We start from the raw sequence: 22,991 nt of genomic DNA, 5'->3' as shown, positions 1-22,991 counted from the left end.
ACAAGTCAATCTTCTTAAGAGATTTTCTTGAATCTCCTATTTAGAAGCATTAAATTAGCCTTTTGGTGCCTAATTCCACAAACACAGTCAATTTATTTTACCCTAATTTTTTACTTTCTGACTTTACTTTAAGTTTAGCCCCAATTCCAGACACATGGGTATATATTCTTAGATACCTTTGAGGATTTTTTTTTCTTAACTATATTAAGCCATCACTGAATTTCATTGTTGTTTATTTCTTTGTGGAAGTACTTTGTCACTCTGATAGAATTATGCCCAGCAAAGGTGTTTTAAATAAAAGAAATTTGGCCTTAAGAAATTACTTGGAATCCTCACAGGGCCTTCTAAAAAGATAACAGCATCCGGGTTTGAATACAGTTTTATTGAGCTATAGAACAGCACAAAACATACAGGCACGTAACCCTTACTCGAAAGCTCATTCCTTCACAAACTAATGAGATTGCTAAATATAGTAAGTACATTTGAACCCACTAGAACAGATATTCAGACACTGGCACTAACACGATGTTGTACAAGTTTTTGCACTGGCAGAGAGGCTCATTCTAAAGTCCTGTTGCATCAAGATTTGAAACCTAGCTTCCTTTATTTTTTCTAAGCATACACTTCAACCAACAATCAAATTAGACTTACTTTTTATTTTTTTATTTTTTTTATTTTTTTTATTTTTTATTTTATTTTTTTTTTTTAGACTTACTTTTTAAAAGAAGGCAGATACTCTTTCAGAACATGGCCTAAATGATGTTCCTCTACTTTCGTAATAGTTTTCAATATATGTTCCTTCTTCTGTTCCTCCCAACAATTAAATGTCACCATATGTGCCAATTCTCTCATGGAATATTCTCTCCTCTTTCCTCTCTGCTAGTGATGATGTCAGCACCGTCCGCTGGGAGGGGAGGGAGCAAGACAAAACTGAATGTGTGTCCAAGGGGACAGCCAGCCTCACATGCTTGTGGAATCAGTCAGGGCTGGTGTGGGGGGCCCATCCTGGAGCCAGAGGCCAGAGTTAGGCAGGTGGAGGAAAGGAGGGGAGAAACCATCTAAACAGAAGGACGGTAAGATTGAAGTGTGTGCATCAATTTTCTTCAACAACTGAAACTGATTTTTTTTTTCAAAAATTTTAAAACATTTATTCCTTTTTGAGAAGGAGACAAAGCACGAATGGGGGAGGAGGGGAGAGCGAGAGAGGGCGACGCAGAATCCGAAGCAGGGTCCAGGCTCTGAGCTGTCAGCATAGAGCCCGATGCGGGGCTTGAGCCCACGAACCATGAGATCATGACTGGAGCTTGAAGTCGGACACTGAACCAACTGAGCCCCTGAAATTGGTTATTTTTAAAGATGCTGTAGTTGTAGCTTCCAGGAAGAGGTGGAGTTTTTCTTCATAAATTCATCATTGTTGTGTCTAGTCTCGTACTGTGGGGCTTGTGTAACAACTTGATTTCATGCCGGGGTTCCAGATACTAATCTGGGACCTCTGCTCACAGCTGTAGTTGCATTGAAGGCAAAGTACTGAAGCTTGGTTGTGATGGGTCTGGGCAAGTCCCCAGGACTGCTTCCCCATAGGTGAAGGTCATCCCTTGATGGGCTTACTGCCTTACCTGGGATTTCCCTCAATGCAGACCCGTGTAAAGAATTTTGGTGCAAGTCGCTTAGGAGCTGACCCCAGAAAGCCTGGTGAGAGTTTGAAAGTAACACTGGACAAGGAGAAAAGCCAATAAAGCGTGTGCGAATGAGCAGGCTCTGTCGGCAGGAAGAGGGGCCTGCCGGGGACCCTCTGAGATAGTATGTAGAACAAGTCTACGGTTTGACCAGGGAGGGCCAGGGGCCATAGTATGTGTCTGCCAACCCTTGTTCCTCACTGGTTGAGCATCCCTCCTGAGGCATTGATGGACTTGGGGTTTCTGGTTTGTGGCCAGAGAAAGCTGGGAGGATGCAGGCAACTCCTGGCCTGAAAAAGAAGTGTCTGTGGTAACCATTGTGTGGACCAGGGAGCCCCCAGTCAACTGAGTACAGTGACACAAGAGGGTAGCCCCACACGTTGGGGACTGGAGTCTGTGGTTCCACACGGGCATTTGTGTGGCGTAGGCCTGGGGTTCTGGGAATTAATCACCCTTGCTGGGAAGTGAGCGATGTGTGCAGCGAAGCCCTAACTCAGGAATGGAAATGACCTTGAACAGTGGTTATGCACCTAAATCATGCAGCCCTGGCTTTGGGAAGTTACATAAGATCTCGTCCAGCTTCCACAACTTTCTGGAGACCCTTCCTCCCTGTCTCAGTTGAAAATATAGCCCCTGACTGTTCAGAGACATCGAAGCCCCAGCCTGGGTTCATCTGCCCTTTTAAAAAACATGTATAACTTGCCATATTTAGGTGTTCTTTCCTACATGGAGCAGAGCTCTTTTAAGATAGCACCTGGAAAGGCTGGCAAGAGATTTAAAAAAAGTTTTTTTTAATGTTTATTTTGAGAGAGAGCCAGAGTGTGAGCAGGGAAGGGGCAGAGAGAGAGGGAGACACAGAATCCGAAGCAGGCTCCAGGCTCTGAGCTGTCAGCACAGAGCCTGATGCGGGGCTCGAACCCACGAACTGTGAGATCATGACCTGAGCTGAAGTTGGACGCTTAACCGACTGAGCCACCCAGCAGCCCCTAGAGAAAAACTTCTTAAAGAAAATGTTAGCTGCGGTTTTTCGGATCATTTTTGTCTGGATCATGTCCATGTGAAGAATGATTTTCTGTGAGTTAAAGTGAGTCGGGGGCGCCTGGGTGTCTCGGTCAGTTAAGCATCCAACTCTTGGTTTTGGCTCAGGTCCTAATCCCGTGCTTGTGAGATCCAGCCCCACGTTGGGCTTCATGTCAGGTGTGGAGCCTGCTTAAGGTTCTCTCTCTCCCTCTCCTCTGACCCTCAGCCATTAACATTCTCCCTCTCTCTCTCTCTCTCTCTCTCAAAAAAAAAAAAAAAAAATGCTTCTAATAACCAAGGGATAAGCTAGTCTGTGTACTCCTGCCTGTAAAATATACACACCTTCCTGATCAAACCATTTTTTACGTTCTGTGTGTATATCCACATTACAGAATCGTTTTTAAAGATTGAGGATTAATCCAGTTACTCAACTGAAATTGTGTACGAGCTTTTTGTCCTTGTTCAGCAATAACTGAGCTGCTTGGGGACGCTGCAACACTTCTTACACGTGCACACACACTCACACTCCCGAAGTGTCAGGTGAATCTGATGTCCCAATTCCTTTTGAGTTGACAGCACTTGGTATCTCTGGCCAAGTTGCCATTTGTGAGCCCATCGTGAGCACCGTGCTCTTCAGTCATTAGCTCCAGGTCCCAAGAGGAGGGCATTCATATGCTGCGGGTGCCATAAGCCAGCTAGGTCTATACCCCTGCCCTTCTCTCCAGGTGGAAAGAAAGGTGGTCTCCTCAGGGGCCTGAGGGTGGTTTGCAGGAACAGCCTGAGAGAGGCCACTGTTAGGATCTCTCCCCACCCGAATTCAGCTGCCCTCACAAATCAGTGGCTTAAAACTGGCTGTGGCGGGCATTTATTCACACCATGGAATGAGCAGACCCCGCAGAGGCGTCCCACACTTCTGCCTCCTCTGTCCCCGTTGTTAACCATTTACCAGGATATGACTGGAGTGGGCCCTTTACTGTTGCACAGGAAGCAGCAGACCCCTTCTGTATAATCATTGCTGCTACACGGTCCTTGATGTGGGCCCTGCCCCTCAGGTGTGCCCCAGCTGGTGCCTTGACTGGACAGTCTGTGGCAGGCAGTGTGGGACTCCAGGCCGGCACGGCGTCCCAGGTAAGGCACGCCCCAGGGTAGACACAAACATGGCCTCGTCAGCAACGTTAGCCTCTCAGCAGCTGGGTCTACAGGCTCGAATTGCCATTTGCAGACACGTAGTGTTGGCCAAGCTTCGTTTGTCAGTATGTCTTTTATCCGTCCTCTTATTTCCAAAGAGCCGTGAAATATTCACCGTACAAGTATGTTGGCTAACCTGGGAACAGTGACAGTCCCCAGGTCCCTTTCCGTAGTCCACCTCCATGGGATAGCCTCCACTAAGCTGTGATGCCACCTTCTCCAGGGCGGGAGGGCCCAAACTGGGCTGTGGAAGGCCAGCACTGAGGAGATCCCACCATCAGCTTTTTGTTACCAGGGTTTGGTTGAATTACCGTCTTAATTAAAGAGGGTAGGTTGCCTTACTTTACCCATAAGCCTATGGGACAGGAAAATGGTCTGGCCTTTGCCTCCTTGAAGAAAACAGGGAGAGAGAAAAGCAACACAGAACAGCTTTCACGTCCGGAGGTGTAAGAATTCAGAGAAAACAATCTTTTCAGAACTCCGTGTGCATCTTAGATTTTAAAGAGACCTACATTTTACAACCCAAGGCCTTGTTTTACAGGGATTTAAGGTGCTCCCTTAAGTAGACTGCATGGAGTTCCTTGTCCATTTTTAATTTAGCCTTGACAGTGAAACAAAGGAAGAGTGGTAATGCCTAGATAACTTAACAGCCAGAAACCTACCCTTAACCGTAGCCTTCTACTTTCTGACCGCGATCCACCTTTCAATAAGGGCTTAAATACAGCATAACTTAGGAACGTGGTAAGAACCCAAAATTAGACACCAAAAGAAAGCAAGATACTGACTCATTTACCATCAGAAATTGCTCTTGTTTACCGTCAAATGAACCAGGGCTGTTCTGTAGCATTAGTTTCCACGCTCCACTTTTTTGCTGTGGTTTAATTGGTTTCTTAAGAGGCAGTAGTCTATCCCAATTGAAGAGTAAAATGGCAGGGGAGATGAGGAACAAGACAGAGACCCTTTCAGACCAACCATTTTGCTATCGTTTCTAGAAGGCTAGGACCGAAAACCTCTAAGTAGGCTGCGTCTAGAGTCAAAGGTCAAGTTAAAATAGTTGGCTCAAATAATGTTGAGCTAGTTCATTTTTTCTGTGGGTTATGGGTTTTCAAGAGGATGGTGCAGACGGACATAGGTCCCAGAGGCCACAGAGTGGGGGGATGATGGAGGCTGCCTGACACCTCACTTCCTCGGGGCGGTGGGGGGTGGGGGGGGGGGAGTTGTAGGGACTGATCACTCCAGGCCTGTACTCACTGAGAGTCCTCAGTCACACCATCCTTTACTAGTAAGATCCAGGGGCGCCTGGGTGGCTCAGTCAGTTAAGCATCCAACTTCGGCTCAGGTCATGATCTCACAGTTTGTGGGGTCAAATCCCGCATCGGGCTTGGTGATGGCACCTGAGCCTAGAGTTGCTTCGGATTCTGTGTCTCCCTCTCTGCCCCTCTCCCGCTCATACTGTCTCTCCTTGTCTCAAAAACGAACATTAAATTAAAAAAAAAATGCCCAAATTAAAAAAAAAAAAAAAAAAAAAAGACCCAGGGAGGGGACACCGACTACCAGAAATGGTCTCTAAAGCATGCAAGAACAGGAGAGCCTCACCCAAAGGCTTTTAAGTGGAAGTTATACTTTCTAAAGTATTTGAAAGGACGAGTATGCCGAAAAAAGCCCAGAAAATTCCGTAAAGGCTGGGCTGCTAGTTGGGAAAGACCTGGTTGTAAGTAGCAGAAACAAGTTTTGATTTGGTTAGGGTTCTACATCCCTGCATATGCACCGATTTTCTAGAAAACCCTTTGCTATCCTCACCATCATTTTAACTTCACAAAGTTAAAGAAAAACTTGGCTTTAGCTGATCTCCAAAAAGCCTCAGGGTTTTTTTTCTAAGAGTCACAGCCCTAAAGGACACCTACACCAGGTCCTTTTTCCCATGTGGAGTGGACCTGTTCACTCTGGCTGCTCAAACAGGGAAGCTCTGAGCCAAGCATTTGCCTCTTTCAGCCAGTCGATCTTTCCTAATTCGAAGACTGCCTCGGGTTGAACGCAGGCAGCTCTTTGTAAGTCTTGACTGAGCAGCCATTAAATTGTGTATCTACAAGGTTTTTGCCACCTAAATTAGGTCAAGTTTAAAAAAAAATGAAAAATGCTGTCAGTAGGACTATTTCCACTGAAGGAGAACAAAATCTGATTATATACAGAAGGGAAAACACTTTCTGTGTGTTTGCATAGAAATTATTAAACCTGGACAAGGCATATGTAGTATAAAGTGTTTTAGGAAAGGAAAAACTTAGTCCAAAACTCCCTAGAATACAAAACATTCTAGAAGAGGCTTAGGCAACTTCAAGAGAAGCAAAACTCAAGAATGAATACTGTAGTACAAAATTATGGCCAAAAATACTGTATTTTTAACCAGCAAGATCATTGGGGCATTATTATACAACATTAGGTGTTTTTTGCAAAACTAGTTCCCATCCCCAAACAATAGACAATACATGCATTTGAATGACATTTTAAGAACAGTAAATAGGATTCTTTTAAATACTGCAAGTTAAAAATGTTTTCTGACAAAACTCCCTAAATACATAGGTCTAGTAAGGGTTTCCAACATGATGACAGGTGAGGAATCCAGCAAGAAGTTGTATTTAGAGTACTTTGAGGAAAAGAAATCTACCAAAAACATGTGTTTAAGTCAAAGTAACCTGAACGTTACACAGCAATTTCCATCTCTTTCTAAACTGAACAATATTCTAGTGAAGAATATTTTCTTCCCTGTTTTTTTTTTTTCCTACCTATCAAAGCTTATATGAAAGTCAGAATTGCTTTATCGAAGTAAGATCCAATTTTGCCCAATAGGTGTTTTTGAAATGTGTAAATGTCATTTACTATTGGGTTGGAATCCTATGGAGAAATGGAAGATACGTGATAAGGGAGATAAGAAGGAAATTAATGTTTGAGCACCTACTATGTGCTGGGTGTGTATGCATACTTTGAACAGATGATTCTAGAGGCAAGAGTATTATTGAAAGGTCATTGGAAGTTGGGAAGACAGCAATGAATGGGTTGTTACTCTGTGAGGAAAAACAAATGACAAGTTTAGACTCTGTACTAAGTATTTACTAAACAGCAGATGTCTGGCTCGAAGAATTTCTAACTAATCACATACAACTAAGCCATTTCTTGTCCTAATTTGGTGGAACCAAAATGAAACCCCAAACACGTAGTTACCAGGACAGACCTATTAACGCTACATATGCTGGAAATATGTGGAGACAGATAAACAGACACTATTGTAAGTTTTAAGTTTTGTGTGTTTCTAACCAAAGACAGATCTTTGGAAGAACATAGTAATGAATACCAAGCACACCTTGTTTGTATCAATTGAGATGTTGTCAATTACCAATTAAGTGGTTTTAAACCCTTATTTAATTTTAAGAAGAGGAGCAATATACATTACAATACTTGGGTACACTTTATTTTTATATGGGTTAACATTCTTCTATATTTCATTTCATTCATTTTTTTTTGAAAAACTGAAAACAAAGGGAAATTGAGGGTAATTTGAAGGTTATTTCCAACCAATATCTGAGTCTTGCAGTATCTCATTATACAGCCCTTTCTTCCCATTATTTTTTTTGCAAATAAGTCATTTGACCCAAATCCAGCATAAATAGCTTTTTACCAATTCCTAACTTAAGACAACTAACATTTACAATCATGTGGCAGTATAAATTTTAAAATTACAGTTCATACACCTTGACAATCAAGATAGTCTAAAGTACAAAAAGTAAATTGTCCTTTAGCTGAATTACCTTTTTGTAATAGGCTTGCTAGTTAATCCACAAAAAAAAAAAAAAATACAAGTTTCAGGTGTTCTTTGAATACCTTTTGTAGATGTCATATGCTAGTAAACAACAAATGCAGGTTCCTAAGATTTTTTTTTCCCCCAAGTCTATTCATGACATTCAACAGAGCTCTTTGTATGAAAATGTTGTTTTAAAAAAACAAAAACTTCGAGGGGATTTATTGACTTCTGAATGGGTGTGTTATTTCCCTTTGTTTCAAGAGATGAGGCACAAACTTCTGGATTTAAGCTCTGTAAGGCATAGTACAAACCTCCAATTTACAAATGAGGAATTCTCTGTGGGTTTGGAACTGCCATGTCACGCAAAAAAAGGGAAAAATTATCTGTAAACTGGTACACTGCAATGTGGTGAGTCATGAAATGGCTGCTTGCCTTGGTATGCTGAAGAAAGGTTTTTGTGGTTTGTGTTTTTGTTTTTGAATAAGACATGCCCAAGTCACCAAAAACTGGCCACAGGCCTCCATTACCTGGAGCATCAATGGCAGGAGACAAGTGGCACACGCTTCTAACGCTTGCAATCACAATATAATAGAAAGCATGAGTAAACTTTTTTTTTTTTATACAAAACTGAAAAGAAGCCCTTCCCACCCCTAGCCCCTTCAATAAAACCCCAAAGAAACAGAAAAAAAAAATCCTTTAGCTTCGATTGACTAGTGTGGATACAATTAGGTTTCCATGCATCACTGCAGCGAGGGTGATCAATTTCTTCCTTTCTCCAGAGAAAGGGATCTTGTCATGCACCCTCCGGCAAACAGCGAAGCCACCAACCTCAATTCTGCATAGCAATTCCATTCCAATTTCATAAAGACAAATAGAACAATCTTTCCCTGTGTGCTCAACTTCTTCGAGCTTTGAGATCATGTTTAATTGACTACATCTACTATAGCTCTATTAAATAGAATATCTTGATTCCCTAAAACTGTAACACTTAGGATCTTGTGATGAGGTTTTCTCTATACACACTGTAGGCCTTCAAATGTTATTGTTGACTTTTATCTTCTTTCTTTTCTTTTTTACTTTTTTCTTTTTTTTCTTTTTCCTTTTTTTCTTTTTTTTCTTTTTCTTTTTTCGTTTTTTTTTGTTTTTTTGTTTTTTGTTTTTTGTTTTTTTTTTTTTTTTGCTGCACCAAATTTAAGATTGCCCTTTCAGGCAAGCAGTGGTCTCTAGCTGTTAAAACATTTCCTTAGTGGATCACAATAGCTTCTAAAACTGCCTTTCTAATAAAGGCCATCAGAGAGGTAATACTAAACTGTGCATTTGCCAAATAAGAATATGAATCGTATAAAAGCTCATATTCCAATCCTAGGTCAAATGGCAAAAGTTCTACAAAGTTGGTTTCCATGTTTGTATAAAAGCTCCGACTGATTTTATGTATTTTGCTATGAAATTACCTTTGGGTCTTATCAGTACACCTCTACTCAGGAATGTGCAAATGATTTTATACAGCACGATGCTAGTACCGCTCTGTACGATAGTAAGGTTTTTTTTTTTCTTTTCTAAATGGAAAAAAAAAATATCCCTAGTCAGAAATAAACTGACAAATTTACATTCTCCTCTCTTAAAAAAGTAAATAAAATAACATTATTCAAAAATGTGAATTAGCTATAAGACATACACTTACATAGATACATATCGATACAGCACATTCAATCTGCCAAAAAAAAATTAACGATTACAAAGCCCGTATGGATGCGGCAACAGCAAGAGGTGTATGTACAATGACTAGAGCGTTCAGAATTGCACTAGACCTACAGGCAGTCTGGTTCTCAATTAAATTAGAGCTGCTTTCCGAGCAAAGTGAAAAAGTAACTTGTGGTGTTTGTGGCCGGGAAAGGAAGGAGAACATCCCACTACTGCTTAGTAACCCTGGTTCTCCTCTAGTAAGCCATTCATTTTCTCTTGCCTTTCATTGTTCCCCAAGAGTTGACGGATAGGGAAGTTTGGACTTGTGCCAGATAGTACGATACTTAAAATAAGACCAGTGTCACGGCCTAATTCTTATTCCCCAGCAGGTTTAAAATAATCTTTATTTCCTTAAATCGTATGTCAACTCAAGCTGCTGGACCGAAGTTCATCAATACAGGTGCTGTTTTGTTTTTTGGGTTTTTTTTTTTTGCATTTGTTGAAAAATTGCACATTGAGAACTCCCATGATCTCTCCTAAGAGGTTTAGTTACACAAATGCATGTTCTATAAAACACCGAGGGGTTAACTCTTAAGGAAGTCTTGTGGACCTAACTCAAATTCAACTTAATCGGTCACTGGTTTAAAAAGTTCACAAAGTTGGTAAACCAGCAGTAACATCGGATTTTGCAAATTAAAGGTGTCCGAATACTTGAATAACGTCCTTGGCAGACCTACTTGACCTTAAAGAAAACACGAAGGGTAAGACCGGCTTTAAAGGAAGAGACAGAAGCAGATTTCATGTTCTATCACAGAAGACACTATTTTACATTGCTGATTTGGACACTCAACACGAAACGCACACTAAATGTGATCTCGAGGGCAGAGAAAAGAATGGACCATGCCAGTCAAATTGGCAGTTACCTATTCTTGGGCAACTGGTGTTTCAGGTGGATTCTCAGCCAATTATTTAGGCCTCACACTCTTACTCTCTTCCATTTGTGAGATACTGGCTTTTACCTCTGAAATTTTTACTACTTTACTTTTACAAAAAAGCCAGCTTTGGCAACACATACCCATAATAAATTATGGCCCAAACACTAAGGGGGGAAAAAAAGGAGGAAAATTTGAACCAAGGTGGGGAAAAATGAACAACCTAAGAAACAGGTTCTGGATAGCAGCCATTGGGGTAATGTAGTGTCTGTTGGGCATATACATATATATATAGAAAATGGTTTTGTTTTTGTTTTTTTGGCATCTGCAATTTAAAGAGAGGGTAAAAAAAAAAAAAAGTAAGGGTGGAAGGACCATGGCACATGGCGTTAAAAAACAAAACAAAACTGTGGTCTCTGTTCTTGCCTTACTGTCTGTGCATATTTCTCTCAGCAACCAAGCTATGGCTGAAGGTAGGAATCCAAAAGAAACGACCCTTCACTGTAAGCCGGGCATCCACCCTCCTAGCCCAAAGTGAGGCAAGATCATGTACTGATATAAAAACAACTCTATATGTGTATCCAGAGCAATACATTGAAAACCACAGTATTAATACTTAGAATTCTTCAGCAACACTACAAACCGTTTAACTTAAGCTGATGCCGATGGCTTAAATCAAATGGCACTGTCCTGTCGTTGGAGAGAAAAACTTGACCAAGAATGGAACTAGGATAAAGGCCGTTGTGACCCAGGGAAAATCAGGATGAGGGCAGGGGGTGAGGAAAAGGGCAATCAGCTTTGTTTTCCTCAATAGAAAAGAAAAAGAGAAAGAAACCACTCTTATCTTGGTGAGTGCATGACTGAGAATTGAAAATACATGGAGTCACAAGGTTTTTGCCTAAAAAAAAGACAGCGAGGAAATGTGCTGGGACCGTACTTCAGCATCCTGTTTTTCCTCTGAATAGTTTAAATAAAATCATAATATTTACTACAAACCCTGTGGACACATTCACACAGAGTCCGGGACGGCAATAAATTAGTATTATGCAAATGGTTTTCCACAGAAATCCAGTCCCTCTTGTACAGCTTCAACAGCCCACCGGGGAAGGGACGGGCGGTACTGAGGAGGCACAATTAGACCAGATTGTACTCCTTCAGGTTCAACTGGAGGATGGTGTCCTTGACGGCGGCAAAGACAAAGCGGATGTTCTCGGTATCTGTGGCGCATGTGAAGTGGGAGTAGATAATTTTGTCACTGTCAGGGTTCAGGTCCACGAACATCTTCAGGATGAATTCTCGAGCTGCCTGGGCATCTCTCTGGGGTCCTGTTGGTCAAGGGAAGAAAGGGACGATTTGTCAGCGGATCTGTGTGTGCCTATAAGCAGTTAAGTGTTCACTGGGTCGGTAACAATGCCATGGAGAGGACGCTTGCACTGCAGATTTGATCCGTTATAACCATCTTCCCCAACTCGAGTATGTGCAACTGTTCCTCTTTGGCATGTTATCTGACCATCCATTCGTCTGCCTGTCCGTCCTTCCACCCACCCACCCACCCACAAGGTGTGGTTAGGCGAAAAGAGGCATATGGATAGAGCTGCCTTAGGCTCTCCTGTCAATCTGCCTCCCAGGGGCCCCTCGCCCCTGCTGTGGATCTTTTTACATTCTCCAGACTGAAATCTGTTTCAGAATAGTTCCTGGGGCACCTGGGTGGCTCAGTTGGTTGAGCAGCGGACTCTTGGTTTCAGGTCATGAGCTCCAAGCTGACCGTGGGGGGCCTACTTGGGATTCTCTCTCTGCCCCATCCCTGTTCATGCTCACTAGCTCGCTCGCTCTCTCAAAATAAATGTGGAAAAAAAAAATCTTATGTCAGGTCCACCTTCGATTGTGCTCTGCTACCTAGCTTCTGGATTGCTGGTGTTTCTGGGCACACTACATTTACGTAGTATTCAATTCACTATGTGTGATAAGAGAAAGACTGGTGTATGTTTCCTTAGCTTTATGTGGGGTGTCTTCCAGGCTGAACACTCTTCTAGATGCCTTAAAACAGGACTGCAATGTATTTACCAGGGTATAGTAAAAGTTTAGCTTAAAATTTTGCAATGAGGGGTGCCTGCGTGGCTTAGTGGGTTAAGCGTTCGATTTTGGCTCAGGTCACGATCTCGTGGTTTGTGAGTTCGAGCCCCACGTCAGGCTCTGTGCTGTTAGCTTGGAACCGGGGGCCCGCTTCATATTCTGTGTGTGTGTGTCTCTCTCTGACCCTTCCCTGCTCGTTCTCTCTCAAAAATAAACATTAAAGTCTTTAATTTTTTTAAGTTTATTTATTTATTTTGAGAGAGACAGACCCAGTGAGAATGGGGGAAGGAGAGAGAGAGAATCCCAAGCAGGCTCCACACTGGCAGCGCAGAGCCTGATGCGGGGCTCGAACCCACGAAACTGTGAGATCATGACCCGAGCAGAAACCAAGAGTCGGTCTGCTCAACCGACTGAGCCACTCAGGAGCCCCAAATATTAAAATCTTAAAAAAAAAAAAATAAATAAAATTTTGCAATGCATTCTTAGATAGGGTGCCAACATCACAGGCAACAAAAGAAAAATTGGACCTCATCAAAATTTAAAAGTTTTGGGCATCCAAGGACACCATCAAGACAGGGAAGAGACCACCTAAAGAATGGGTGAAAATACCAGCCAAACACATAGCTCATAAGAGGTTAACTTCCAGAAAATAGAACTCCTATAACTCAGCAACAAAGACAATCTGAATAAAAAATGGGCAAAAGAGCCTGAATAGACATTTCTCCAAAGATCTATAGCTGGCCAATGAGCACAGACAGGCTCAACATTCTTAATCATCGGGGAAACGCAAATCAAAACCACTGTGAGCTGTTATTTCACATCTGCCAGAATTGCTATAATAAAAAGAAAAAAAGAAAAAGGATACAGTATGGGCAAGGGTGTTGAAAAATCTGAACGCTTGTGCATTGTTGGTGGGAACGTACAATGGTGTAGCTGCTGTGGAAAACAGGTGGGTAGTTCCTCCCAAGGCTAAACATAGATTACCAAATGGCCGGCAATTGTATTCCTAGGTATATATATCCAAAGGAATCAAAAGCAAGGACTCTGGGGTGCCTGGGTGGCTCAGTCGGTTGGGCCTCCGACTCCTGATTTTGGCTTAGGTCGTGATCTCACAGTTTAGGAGATCGAGCCCCTAGTGTCACTGTGCTACAGTGCATAGAGCCTGCGTCAGCTTCTCTTTCCCTGCCCCTCCCCTGCTTGTGCTCTCTAAATAAACTTAAAAAAAAAGGGGGGGGATTCTACTAGTTACTTAAACAATGAATTTCACTGTCGTATTATTCATAAGAACCAAAAGGTGGAAAGGACCCAAGTGTCCATCAACAGAGGAACAGAAAGGAACGGATAAACCAGAGGTAGGAGACACACAAGGGGATGTTACTCATCCATGGACAAGTTATGATGGCTGCCACAACACCCATGAACCTTGAAAACATGATGTTAAGTAAAATAAGCCAGACCAAAGAACACATCTTGTATGACTGCACCTATAGGAGGTACCCAGAATAGGCAAATTTATAGAGACAAAGTAGATTAGAGGTTGGCTGGGGTGAGGGGGAAGTGAGTTAGTGCTTCAGGGTCACAGAATTTCTGTTTGGGGTAAGGAAAAAGTTTTGGGAATAGTGACGGTGCACAGCATCGTGAACGTAATTGTCACTCAACTACATGCTTTAAGATGATGAAGATGACACATTTTTTTTTTTAATTTTTTTTTTTCAACGTTTATTTATTTTTGGGACAGAGAAAGACAGAGCATGAACGGGGGAGGGGCAGAGAGAGAGGGAGACACAGAATCGGAAACAGGCTCCAGGCTCTGAGCCATCAGCCCAGAGCCCGACGCGGGGCTGGAACTCACGGACCGCGAGATCGTGACCTGGCTGAAGTCGGACGCTTAACCGACTGCGCCACCCAGGCGCCCCTAAGATGATGATGACACATTTTAATGTGTAAGGTATGGTAAAATGTACTTCAAAAAGCCCTGAATTGTAGCTTTAAATGGGGAAATTACACGGTATGTGAATTATAGGTCAGTAAAGCAGTTTTAAAAACTTAATAAATCCTGACAAATGTATTAATTTAAAATTTATTAACTAGGTGTGGTGTCTTAACGTTACTATCGAGTACCGAGTATCCATCCTAGTCTTTGAGGCCCATATATGTACATTTCCCCCGTCTTTTCCATCCTAAGAAAGAAGGAGGTCCTGCCATAGCCTTCTCCTCCTCCACTTCCTTCTGACAGGACCATCTCAAGATCCACAGCCTCCATTTTTTTCTGTCAAGATTCTTGTTATCTACAAGATAGGTAGATAAAGGGATAAAGAAATCTTGGAACACTATACTGAGGGCCTGACTACTGCTTCCAACCAAATGCATCGTGAATTTTAGACGGCAACTTGAAGACTTTTCAAAATGGCCTGATTGCAAATTGGGGATTACCCCTATGAGTTTATATCTAACCCTGCCAGAAGGAGGAGAGAAAGAGCCATGAAGACTAATGGGTTATTCCCACTTGAACCATGACCACAAAAGTAATGTTTGCATTTTTGACTTCAGTGACCAGAACTGAAATTTTTGTCAGCAATTAAGAAGGCTGGCATCATAATGAAAGTGCCATAATACTAGGATTATAATGTCCTGTTTTTCTCAATGTACTATTAAGTTATTAATTCCATAGCAGTAATAGAAAATATTTAGAACTAGGACTAATAGACTGTTGGGGTTGGAGAAGCTTCCCATATAAAGGAACCCCAGCTTTCTGGTTTGTGAAGGAGGTTCCCTTTGGTTTTGTATATCTATCCTATTTGAGAAAAAGGGGCTATTTAAGCCCTCAGAACTAGACTCAAGTTCAGTGAAGATCACTTGCAGTGTGTTAAGTTTTTAAGCATAAATTATTTGAATAAACACAAACTACAAAGAAATCCTTACAGACATCCTAGCACGCAGAGTACCAGAGTCTCTCTGAACAATTCTGCAATTCACGTCCATGTGGAAACGGTAATTTCTCTTTCTGAAGAGAAATCCAGAAATGGCACTCATTATGATTAAGACCTTGGAAGTGCAGAAATGTGGAAGTGTGAAGTTCATAATACTATAAACATGTTTGTTATAAAAACAGTACTGCAGAGTAGGCCTAGAATTTTTTTCAGTTGTAGCTCATCTTACAAGGGCTTTGTATGCAATGACAGCTGTGTTTGCTTTGTGAATAAGTGTCTTTTTTTTTTTTTTTTCTTTTCTTTTTCCATGGCTAAGTCGTCTGTGTGCCTTACGTGCACGTTGGGGGAGGTTAACAGTAAAAACCATGTTCACGGTTTAAAACCTTCGCAAGGCGGGCATGTGGGAAGGAAAATGCTTACAGTGATGGGGGAACCCAGGGAAATTTACTGGATGGAGGAGATAGGTAAAGAGAGGAGGATGATGTGGCAAAGAGGAAAAAAAAAATGATCCCAAACAGCTGTTGCAGAAAAAAAGTCTTGTGCTGCAGAAAAATCAAACCCACAAGTGGCATGCTGTGGGCGCTGTGCTGAGCACTTAAGCGTTGGTGGCTTTGCTCCGTGGGGTAGGCTGTGCTGTGTTTATCCCCTGCCGTCCTGTATGCAAGCACATCAGGTTTGCAGGTGGCCATGTATGGGGTGGGGTGTCATTTCTTACCTGCTGATTCTCATTGGATTATGAGAAAAATTAAGAGAGTCTCTTCTAGGGGCGTCAGGCAAACGTGTGTTAAAGTGTAACCAGATGCTTCGTGCCCATCTGATTCAGGTAGACCTAGTGGTTAAAGACCAGTCTGTTGTTGCTGGAGACCAGGTTAGCTACGTGTTAAGTTTCCTTCCTTCCTTCTTTTTTATTTTTTTTTAAATTTTTTTTTCAACGTTTATTTATTTTTGGGACAGAGAGAGACAGAGCATGAACGGGGGAGGGGCAGAGAGAGAGAGGGAGACACAGAATTGGAAACAGGCTCCAGGCTCTGAGCCATCAGCCCAGAGCCTGACGCGGGGCTCGAACTCACAGACCGTGAGATCGTGACCTGGCTGAAGTCGGACGCTTAACCGACTGCGCCACCCAGGCGCCCCTTCTTCTTTTTTAAATGTTGGTTTATTTTCGAGAGAGACAGACAGACGGAGACACAGAATCTGAAGCAGGCTGTCAGGCACAAAACCTGATGCGGGGCTCAAACTCACGAATGGTGAGATCGTGACCTGAGCCACCCAGGCAGCTCAAGTTTCCTTCCTTCTATAGTTTCCTCAGGAACAGTGAGGGATAGATAGGGTTGATGAAATTTTAACAGTGCCAACTAGTGGCAAATGAAAAGGAGTAAAAATGAAAACACTGTTAAAGGCTAGCAAAGTATGTTTTTAAAGGCACAATAAAGGCACAGTAAAGTACTTGGATAGGGGACAGGAACACACTGCTAACAAACTAGACAGAGGACTGTATCTAATACCTGGTAACATCCCCAAAGTTTCTATTTCAATGCACCAACGTTTAGAATCTTACACACATTTGAGAAGGGAAATTCAGTTCACCAAAGATGCAAACTTGCCCACTCTGTGAGCCAGCACCGTACCCAGTGCATGTGGGATGAAAACATGAGTAAAACTCCATCCTTGATGTGCTTGTATCTTCTCAGAAAGCTATAAAGCCAAACTGAATTATTCGTGTTTTGAAGAAGTCACCTTTCTGAGGGAGCTTTTAGAAGTATAGAAACAATGTTGAACTGATATCCACTGTAGATCCTATGTCGGTAACAGAATTTAAAAAATGGTGGGGGGTGGGGGGGCTGGGCGCCTGGGTGGCTCAGTTGGTTAAGTGCCCGACTTTGGCTCAGGGCATCATCGCACGGTTTATGAGTTTGAACGCCACACTGGGCTCTCTACTGGCAGTGCAGAGTCCACTTCGGATCCACTGTCTTCCGTATCCCGCTAAGTGACTTATATATGGTTCTATTCAATTATTTACTATCAAAAAGAAATTGAGTCGTTGAATAGACATGTCCAAACCTACACTGCAAGTGGCAAAGCCGGAACTCTGTGACACTCAAAGCTGTCCTCTTAACTACTATTCATGTAGATCTGGGTTTGTCACACTTTCTCTGTAATGCACCAGAGAGTTTGGTTCTGGTTCAATATGGTGACATAGGAAGGCCCTAAACTCACCTCCTCTGGGACACGTGTTATCTACACCTACTGATAGAGCAAATCTTCTTGAAGAACTGAGGATTGACTGAACAGCTTCTGCACAACCAAAGATGGAGAGACCACACAGAGAATGGCAAGAGAGATGGAGACACGGTAATGAGGAGGATGTCCCCCCACAACGCTACCAACTGCAGGGGGGAGGGGATAGTACTGAGGGGCTGTGGGCAGACCTGTCTATGGGCCCAGAAAACAAGCCGTGGGTCAAAAGGGTAACTAGAATGTAAAGGGACCAGCCCTAGAACCTGCCAAAAGGCCCGGGGTGCTGCTGGCACTCTCTCCTGGTCACAGGGGTTGGGGAGTACCGCAGTTGATGTGGCCTCCACCCTGACAGGAGTAGCGTGTGGCTGCCATGGCTGGCCTGCTGCCTCAGGGAGGCCTGGGCCCCTAGCCCATACCAGCCCCAACTGTCCCACCTAGGTGGCCCCAGCACCAAGCACACGGGCACATCCCTGGTCAATGCTCACTAGAGTTTTAGCCAGCACACCAAGAGGACACAAGAACAAAGCACATCAGAACACTCCAGGTTCCAACCACTTTGGCCATAGCAGCCCTGCCAGGGCACCACGCTCTGGAGCCCTCTGGGAAGTACCCTGGAATGCCTTGAGACCTGTACCCTCTCTTGGCTCCGGCCATTGGGCCCTCTGTGCTGACTACCCTGGGACACTCTGGCTTGTACCGACTTGAACTTCAACTGTCCTCTCAGGGCGCCCTCTGAGTGGAGAGCCCTGGAACCACTCCTGTGTTGACAGCCCCAGGACCCCTGGCTTGAACCTATTTCCTCTTCAGTTGTCTTGCCTTCAGATTTAACTGTCCTGCCAAGGCACCCTCTGTGTGGAAAGCCCCGGGATCCCCCAGCTTGCACTCATTTCAGCTTTAACTGTTCTGCTACGGTGCTGCCTGTATGGAGAGGCCGGCTATACCACCAGGGCAACCCCAGCATGAGGTGCTCTGGAATCCCCAGCTCATGCCACCCAGAGCTCCTTCCAAAGTCAGCAGGCACACACAGTCTACACAGGGGACAACCACGTACAAGACTATTCCATCTACTGTAGCTGTTCTGCCTACTTCATGGAAACAGACAAAGTCAAACACAAAGAGGAGACAGAAGAATATGCTCTGAACAAAAGAACAAGACAAAAGCTAAGAAAGACCTAAAGTGAAATCAAGATGAACACTAGGCCTGATAAAGAGTTTAAAGTAACGATCATAGTGTTCGCTTTGGCAGCACATATACTAAAGTAAGTGTCCTAGATGCTGCAGAGGATGTGCAGAAAGGGGAACCCTCTTGCACGGTTGGTGGGAATGCAAACTGGTGCAGCCATTCTGGAAAACAGTATGGAGGTTCCTTAAAAAATTAAAAATAGATCTACCCTATGACCCAGCAGTAGCACTGCTAGAAACTTACCCAAGGGATACAGGAGTGCTGATGCATAGGGGCACTTGTACCCCAACGTTTATAGCAGCACTTTCAACAACAGCCAAATTATGGAAAGAGCGTAAATGTCCATCAACTGATGAACGGATAAAGAAATTGTGGTTTATATACACAATGGAATACTACGTGGCAAGGAGAAAGAAGGAAATCTGTCCTTTTGTAGCAACGTGGACGGGACTGGAGAGTGTTATGCTAAGTGAAATAAGTCATACAGAGAAAGATACCATATGTTTTCATTCTTATGTGGATCCTGAGAAACTTAACAGAAGACCATGGGGAGGGAAAGGGGGGAAAAAAAAGAGAAGGGAGGGAGGGAGGCAAACCATAAGAGACTCTTAAAAACTGAGAATTAACTGAGGGTTGATGGGGAGGGTGTAAGGGAGGGGAAAGTGGGTGATGGGCACTGGGTGTTGTATGGAAACTAATTTGACAATAAATTTCATATTAAAAAAATGAAAAATAAGCATCATAAACATGCTCACTGCCTTGGACAGAAGACTGGAAGAACTCAGTGAAAGCTTTAACAAGAGGACATATTTTTAAAAAATCAACTAGAATTGAAGAATACAATAAAAAAGTGAAAAATACACTAGAGGGAATCAATAGTAAATACGCGTATGCAGAAAAGCAAATTAGTGATGAAGAAGACACGGTGACAAGCACATACGCTGAACAGTAAAAAGAAAAAAATTTTTAAATGAGGATAGGTTAAGGGATCTCTTGGATAACATCAAGCAAATATACATTTGCATTATAGGGCACCAGAAGGAGAAGAGAAAGGGGCAGACAGCTTATGTGAAGAGGTAAAAGTTGAACACTTCCCCAACCTGAGAAAAGAAACAGATATTTAGGGTCAGAAAGCACAGAGAGTCCCAAATAAGATGAATACAAGGAGACCCACAAACACAATAATTAAATGTCAATGGTTAAAGAGAATTTTAAAAGCAGCAAGAGAGAAGCAAAAAGCAACATACAAGGTAAACCCCATAAGTCTATCACATGATTTTTCAGCAGAAACATGGCAGGCTGGAAGTAAGGGGCATGATATAGTCAGAGTGCTAAAAGGAATAAAAAAAACCCTACAACCAAGAATACTCTAACCAGTGAAGTTATCATGCAGAATTGGAGAGATACTGAGTTTCCCAGACGAACAAAAGGTAAAGGAATTCATCACTACTCAAATGGCCTTACAAGAAATGTTAAAGAGATTTAGGTGGAAAAGGCTATAATTAGAAGAAAATTAGGAATAAAAAGATATAAAATGAGAGAATATTTACATAAAATGTGGAGGGGGAAGTAAAAAAGTTCTCTTAGAATGTGTTCAAACTTCAACAACTGTCACCTTGACACAGACTGCTATATACTTAGGGTGTTATATGAATCTTGTAACTGCAAGCCCAAAGCCTATAATATAGATACACAAAAAATAAAAAGAAAGCCAAGCGTAACCCTACAGAGAGTCATCACAAGAGAGCAAGAGTAGAAGAAAGGAACAGAGAAGAATTACAAAAACAACCAAACAAAACAATTAACAAAATGGCAATAAGTACCTACCTATCAACAATTATTTTAAATATAAATGGTCTAAATCCTCCATCAAAAGACATAGGGTGGCAGAAGGGAGAAAAAAAAACAAGACCCCTCTAAATGCTGCCTACAAGAGACTCACATCAGACCTAAAGACACATACAGACTGAATGTGAACGGCTAAAGATACTCCATACAAATGAAAGTTAAAAAAAAAAAAAAGCTAGAGTACCAATACATATATCAGATAAAAAATACATTTTAAAACAAAGGCTGTAACAAGAGACAAAGAGAGCATTATATAATGATAAAGGGGTTAACCCATCAAGAGGATAAAAAAAATTGTAAATATTTATGCCCCCAACACTGGACACCTAAATACAGAAAGCAAATATTAATGGCATAAAGAGAGAAACTGACAGTAATAAAATGATACTAAGGGACTCTGAAACCTATGTACATCAATGAATACACAATCCAGGCAGAAAATCAATAAGGAGACCATGTCTTTGAATGACATATTAGACCAGATATAGAAATTCTATCCAAAACCAACAAAGTGTGCACGGGACATTCTTCAGGAGACAAGTCTCAATAAATTTAAGAAGATTAGAATCATATCATGCATCTTTTCTGACCAGAATGGTATGAAACTAGAAATCAATAGTAAGAAAAAAATTGGAAAAAACATAACACACAGAGGCTAAACAACATGGTACTAAACAACCCATGGGCCAACAAAGAAATCCAAGAGCAAATTAAAAAATACATGGAGACAAATGAGGGGCGCCTGGGTGGCGCAGTCGGTTAAGTGTCCGACTTCAGCCAGGTCACGATCTCGCGGTCCGTGAGTTCGAGCCCCGCGTCGGGCTCTGGGCTGATGGCTCAGAGCCTGGAGCCTGTTTCCGATTCTGTGTCTCCCTCTCTCTCTGCCCCTCCCCTGTTCATGCTCTGTCTCTCTCTGTCCCAAAAATAAATAAACATTGAAAAAAAAATACATGGAGACAAATGAAAATGAAAACACAAAGTTCCAAAATCTTTGATATGCAGCAGTTCTAAGAGTGAAACTTGTAATGATACAGACATACCTCAAGAAACAAAAATCTCAAACAATCTGACATTATACCTATAGGAACTAGAAAAAGAACAAAAAAAGCCTGAGATTAGAAGGAAGGACATAATAAACATCAGATCAGAAATAAATGAAATAGAGACTAAAAAAATAAACAAAATTGATAAACCTTTAGTCAAACTCATCTAGAAATAAAGAGAAGTAACAACCAACCACAGAAATACAAAGGAATGTAAGAGACTACTACAAAAAATTATATGTCAATAAACTGGACAATCTAGAATAGATAAATTTTTAAAAACATACAATCTTCCAAAACTGAATCAGGATGAAATAGAAAATCTGAACAGATCAGTTGCTAGTAACAGAATGGAACTGGTAATCAAATAAGTCCCAACAAACAAAAGTCCAGGTGGTTTCACAGGTGAATTCCACCAAACATTTAAAAAAGAATTAGTATCTATTCTGAATTGGCTATATCCATCTATTACACAAATCAGAGAGGAAGGAAAGCTTCCAGATACATTCTACAAGGTCAGCATTACCCTCCTACCCAAACCAGTTACAGACACTACAAAAACAAAAACCCAAAAAACCCTACAGGCCAATCTCTCTGATGAACTTAAATGCAAAAATCAGCAAAATATTAGCAAACCACTTTGAATAATACACTAAAAGGATCATTCACCATGGTCACATGGGATTCATTCCAGGGATCCAAAGGTGGTTCAATATTCACAATCAATCAATGTGATACATCCCATTAACAAAATGAAAGATAAAAACTACATGCTCATCTCAAGAGATGCATCAAAAGCATTTGACAAAATTCAACATCTGTTCATGATGAAAATCCTCAACAAAGTTACCTTAGAGGGAACATACCTCGACATAATAAAGGCCACATAAGAAAAACCTACAGCTAGCGTCATACTCAATAGGGAAAAACATTTTCCCGAAGATCGGGATCTCCACTCTCACTACTTTCATTCAATACAGTACTCCAAGTACTAGACACAGTAATCAGACAAGAAAAAAGAATAACAGGCATGCAAATTGGTAAGGAAGAAGTTAAACCATCACTATGTGTACACTGCATTTTTTAATAAAACCTTTATTTTCATTTTTAGAGAGAGCAAGAGTATATGCATGGGAGAGGGACAGAGGGAGAGAGAGAATCCCAAGCTCGGATTCTCAGGACTCAGGGCTCCATCCCACGACTCTGGGATCATGACTTGTGCTAAAACAAGAGTCAGTAGCTCAACCAGGTGCTCCTATACACTGTATTTCTTTACAGAGAAAACCCCAAAGACTTCACAAAAAACTACTAGAAGTCATAAGTAAAGTTTCAGGATACAAAATTAATACACAAAAGTTAGTTGTGTTTCTATACACTAATGATG

At 41.9% G+C, this 22,991-nt stretch overlaps 1 protein-coding gene across 2 annotated transcripts in view; it reads right to left on the bottom strand.

The window, feature by feature from the left end:
* Nucleotides 1-6,257: 6,257 nt before the first annotated feature.
* LOC121013601 (guanine nucleotide-binding protein G(q) subunit alpha) overlaps nucleotides 6,258-22,991 on the bottom strand; it is a 322,834-nt gene continuing 306,100 nt past the window's right edge. For both annotated transcript variants that reach the window (XM_040449302.1, XM_040449301.1), the window contains exon 7: nucleotides 6,258-11,617. In XM_040449302.1, coding sequence (XP_040305236.1) covers nucleotides 11,427-11,617 — 191 coding nt within the window. In that variant the 3' untranslated portion in view covers nucleotides 6,258-11,426. The remainder of the gene's footprint in view (nucleotides 11,618-22,991) is intronic.

This window comes from Herpailurus yagouaroundi, unplaced genomic scaffold (genome assembly GCF_014898765.1).
Source record: "Herpailurus yagouaroundi ecotype Mexico unplaced genomic scaffold, PumYag 199, whole genome shotgun sequence".
Taxonomy (NCBI): domain Eukaryota; kingdom Metazoa; phylum Chordata; class Mammalia; order Carnivora; family Felidae; genus Herpailurus; species Herpailurus yagouaroundi.
The sequence above is the reverse complement of the archived record's forward strand: the minus strand, read 5'-3'. Positions and strand labels throughout refer to the sequence as shown.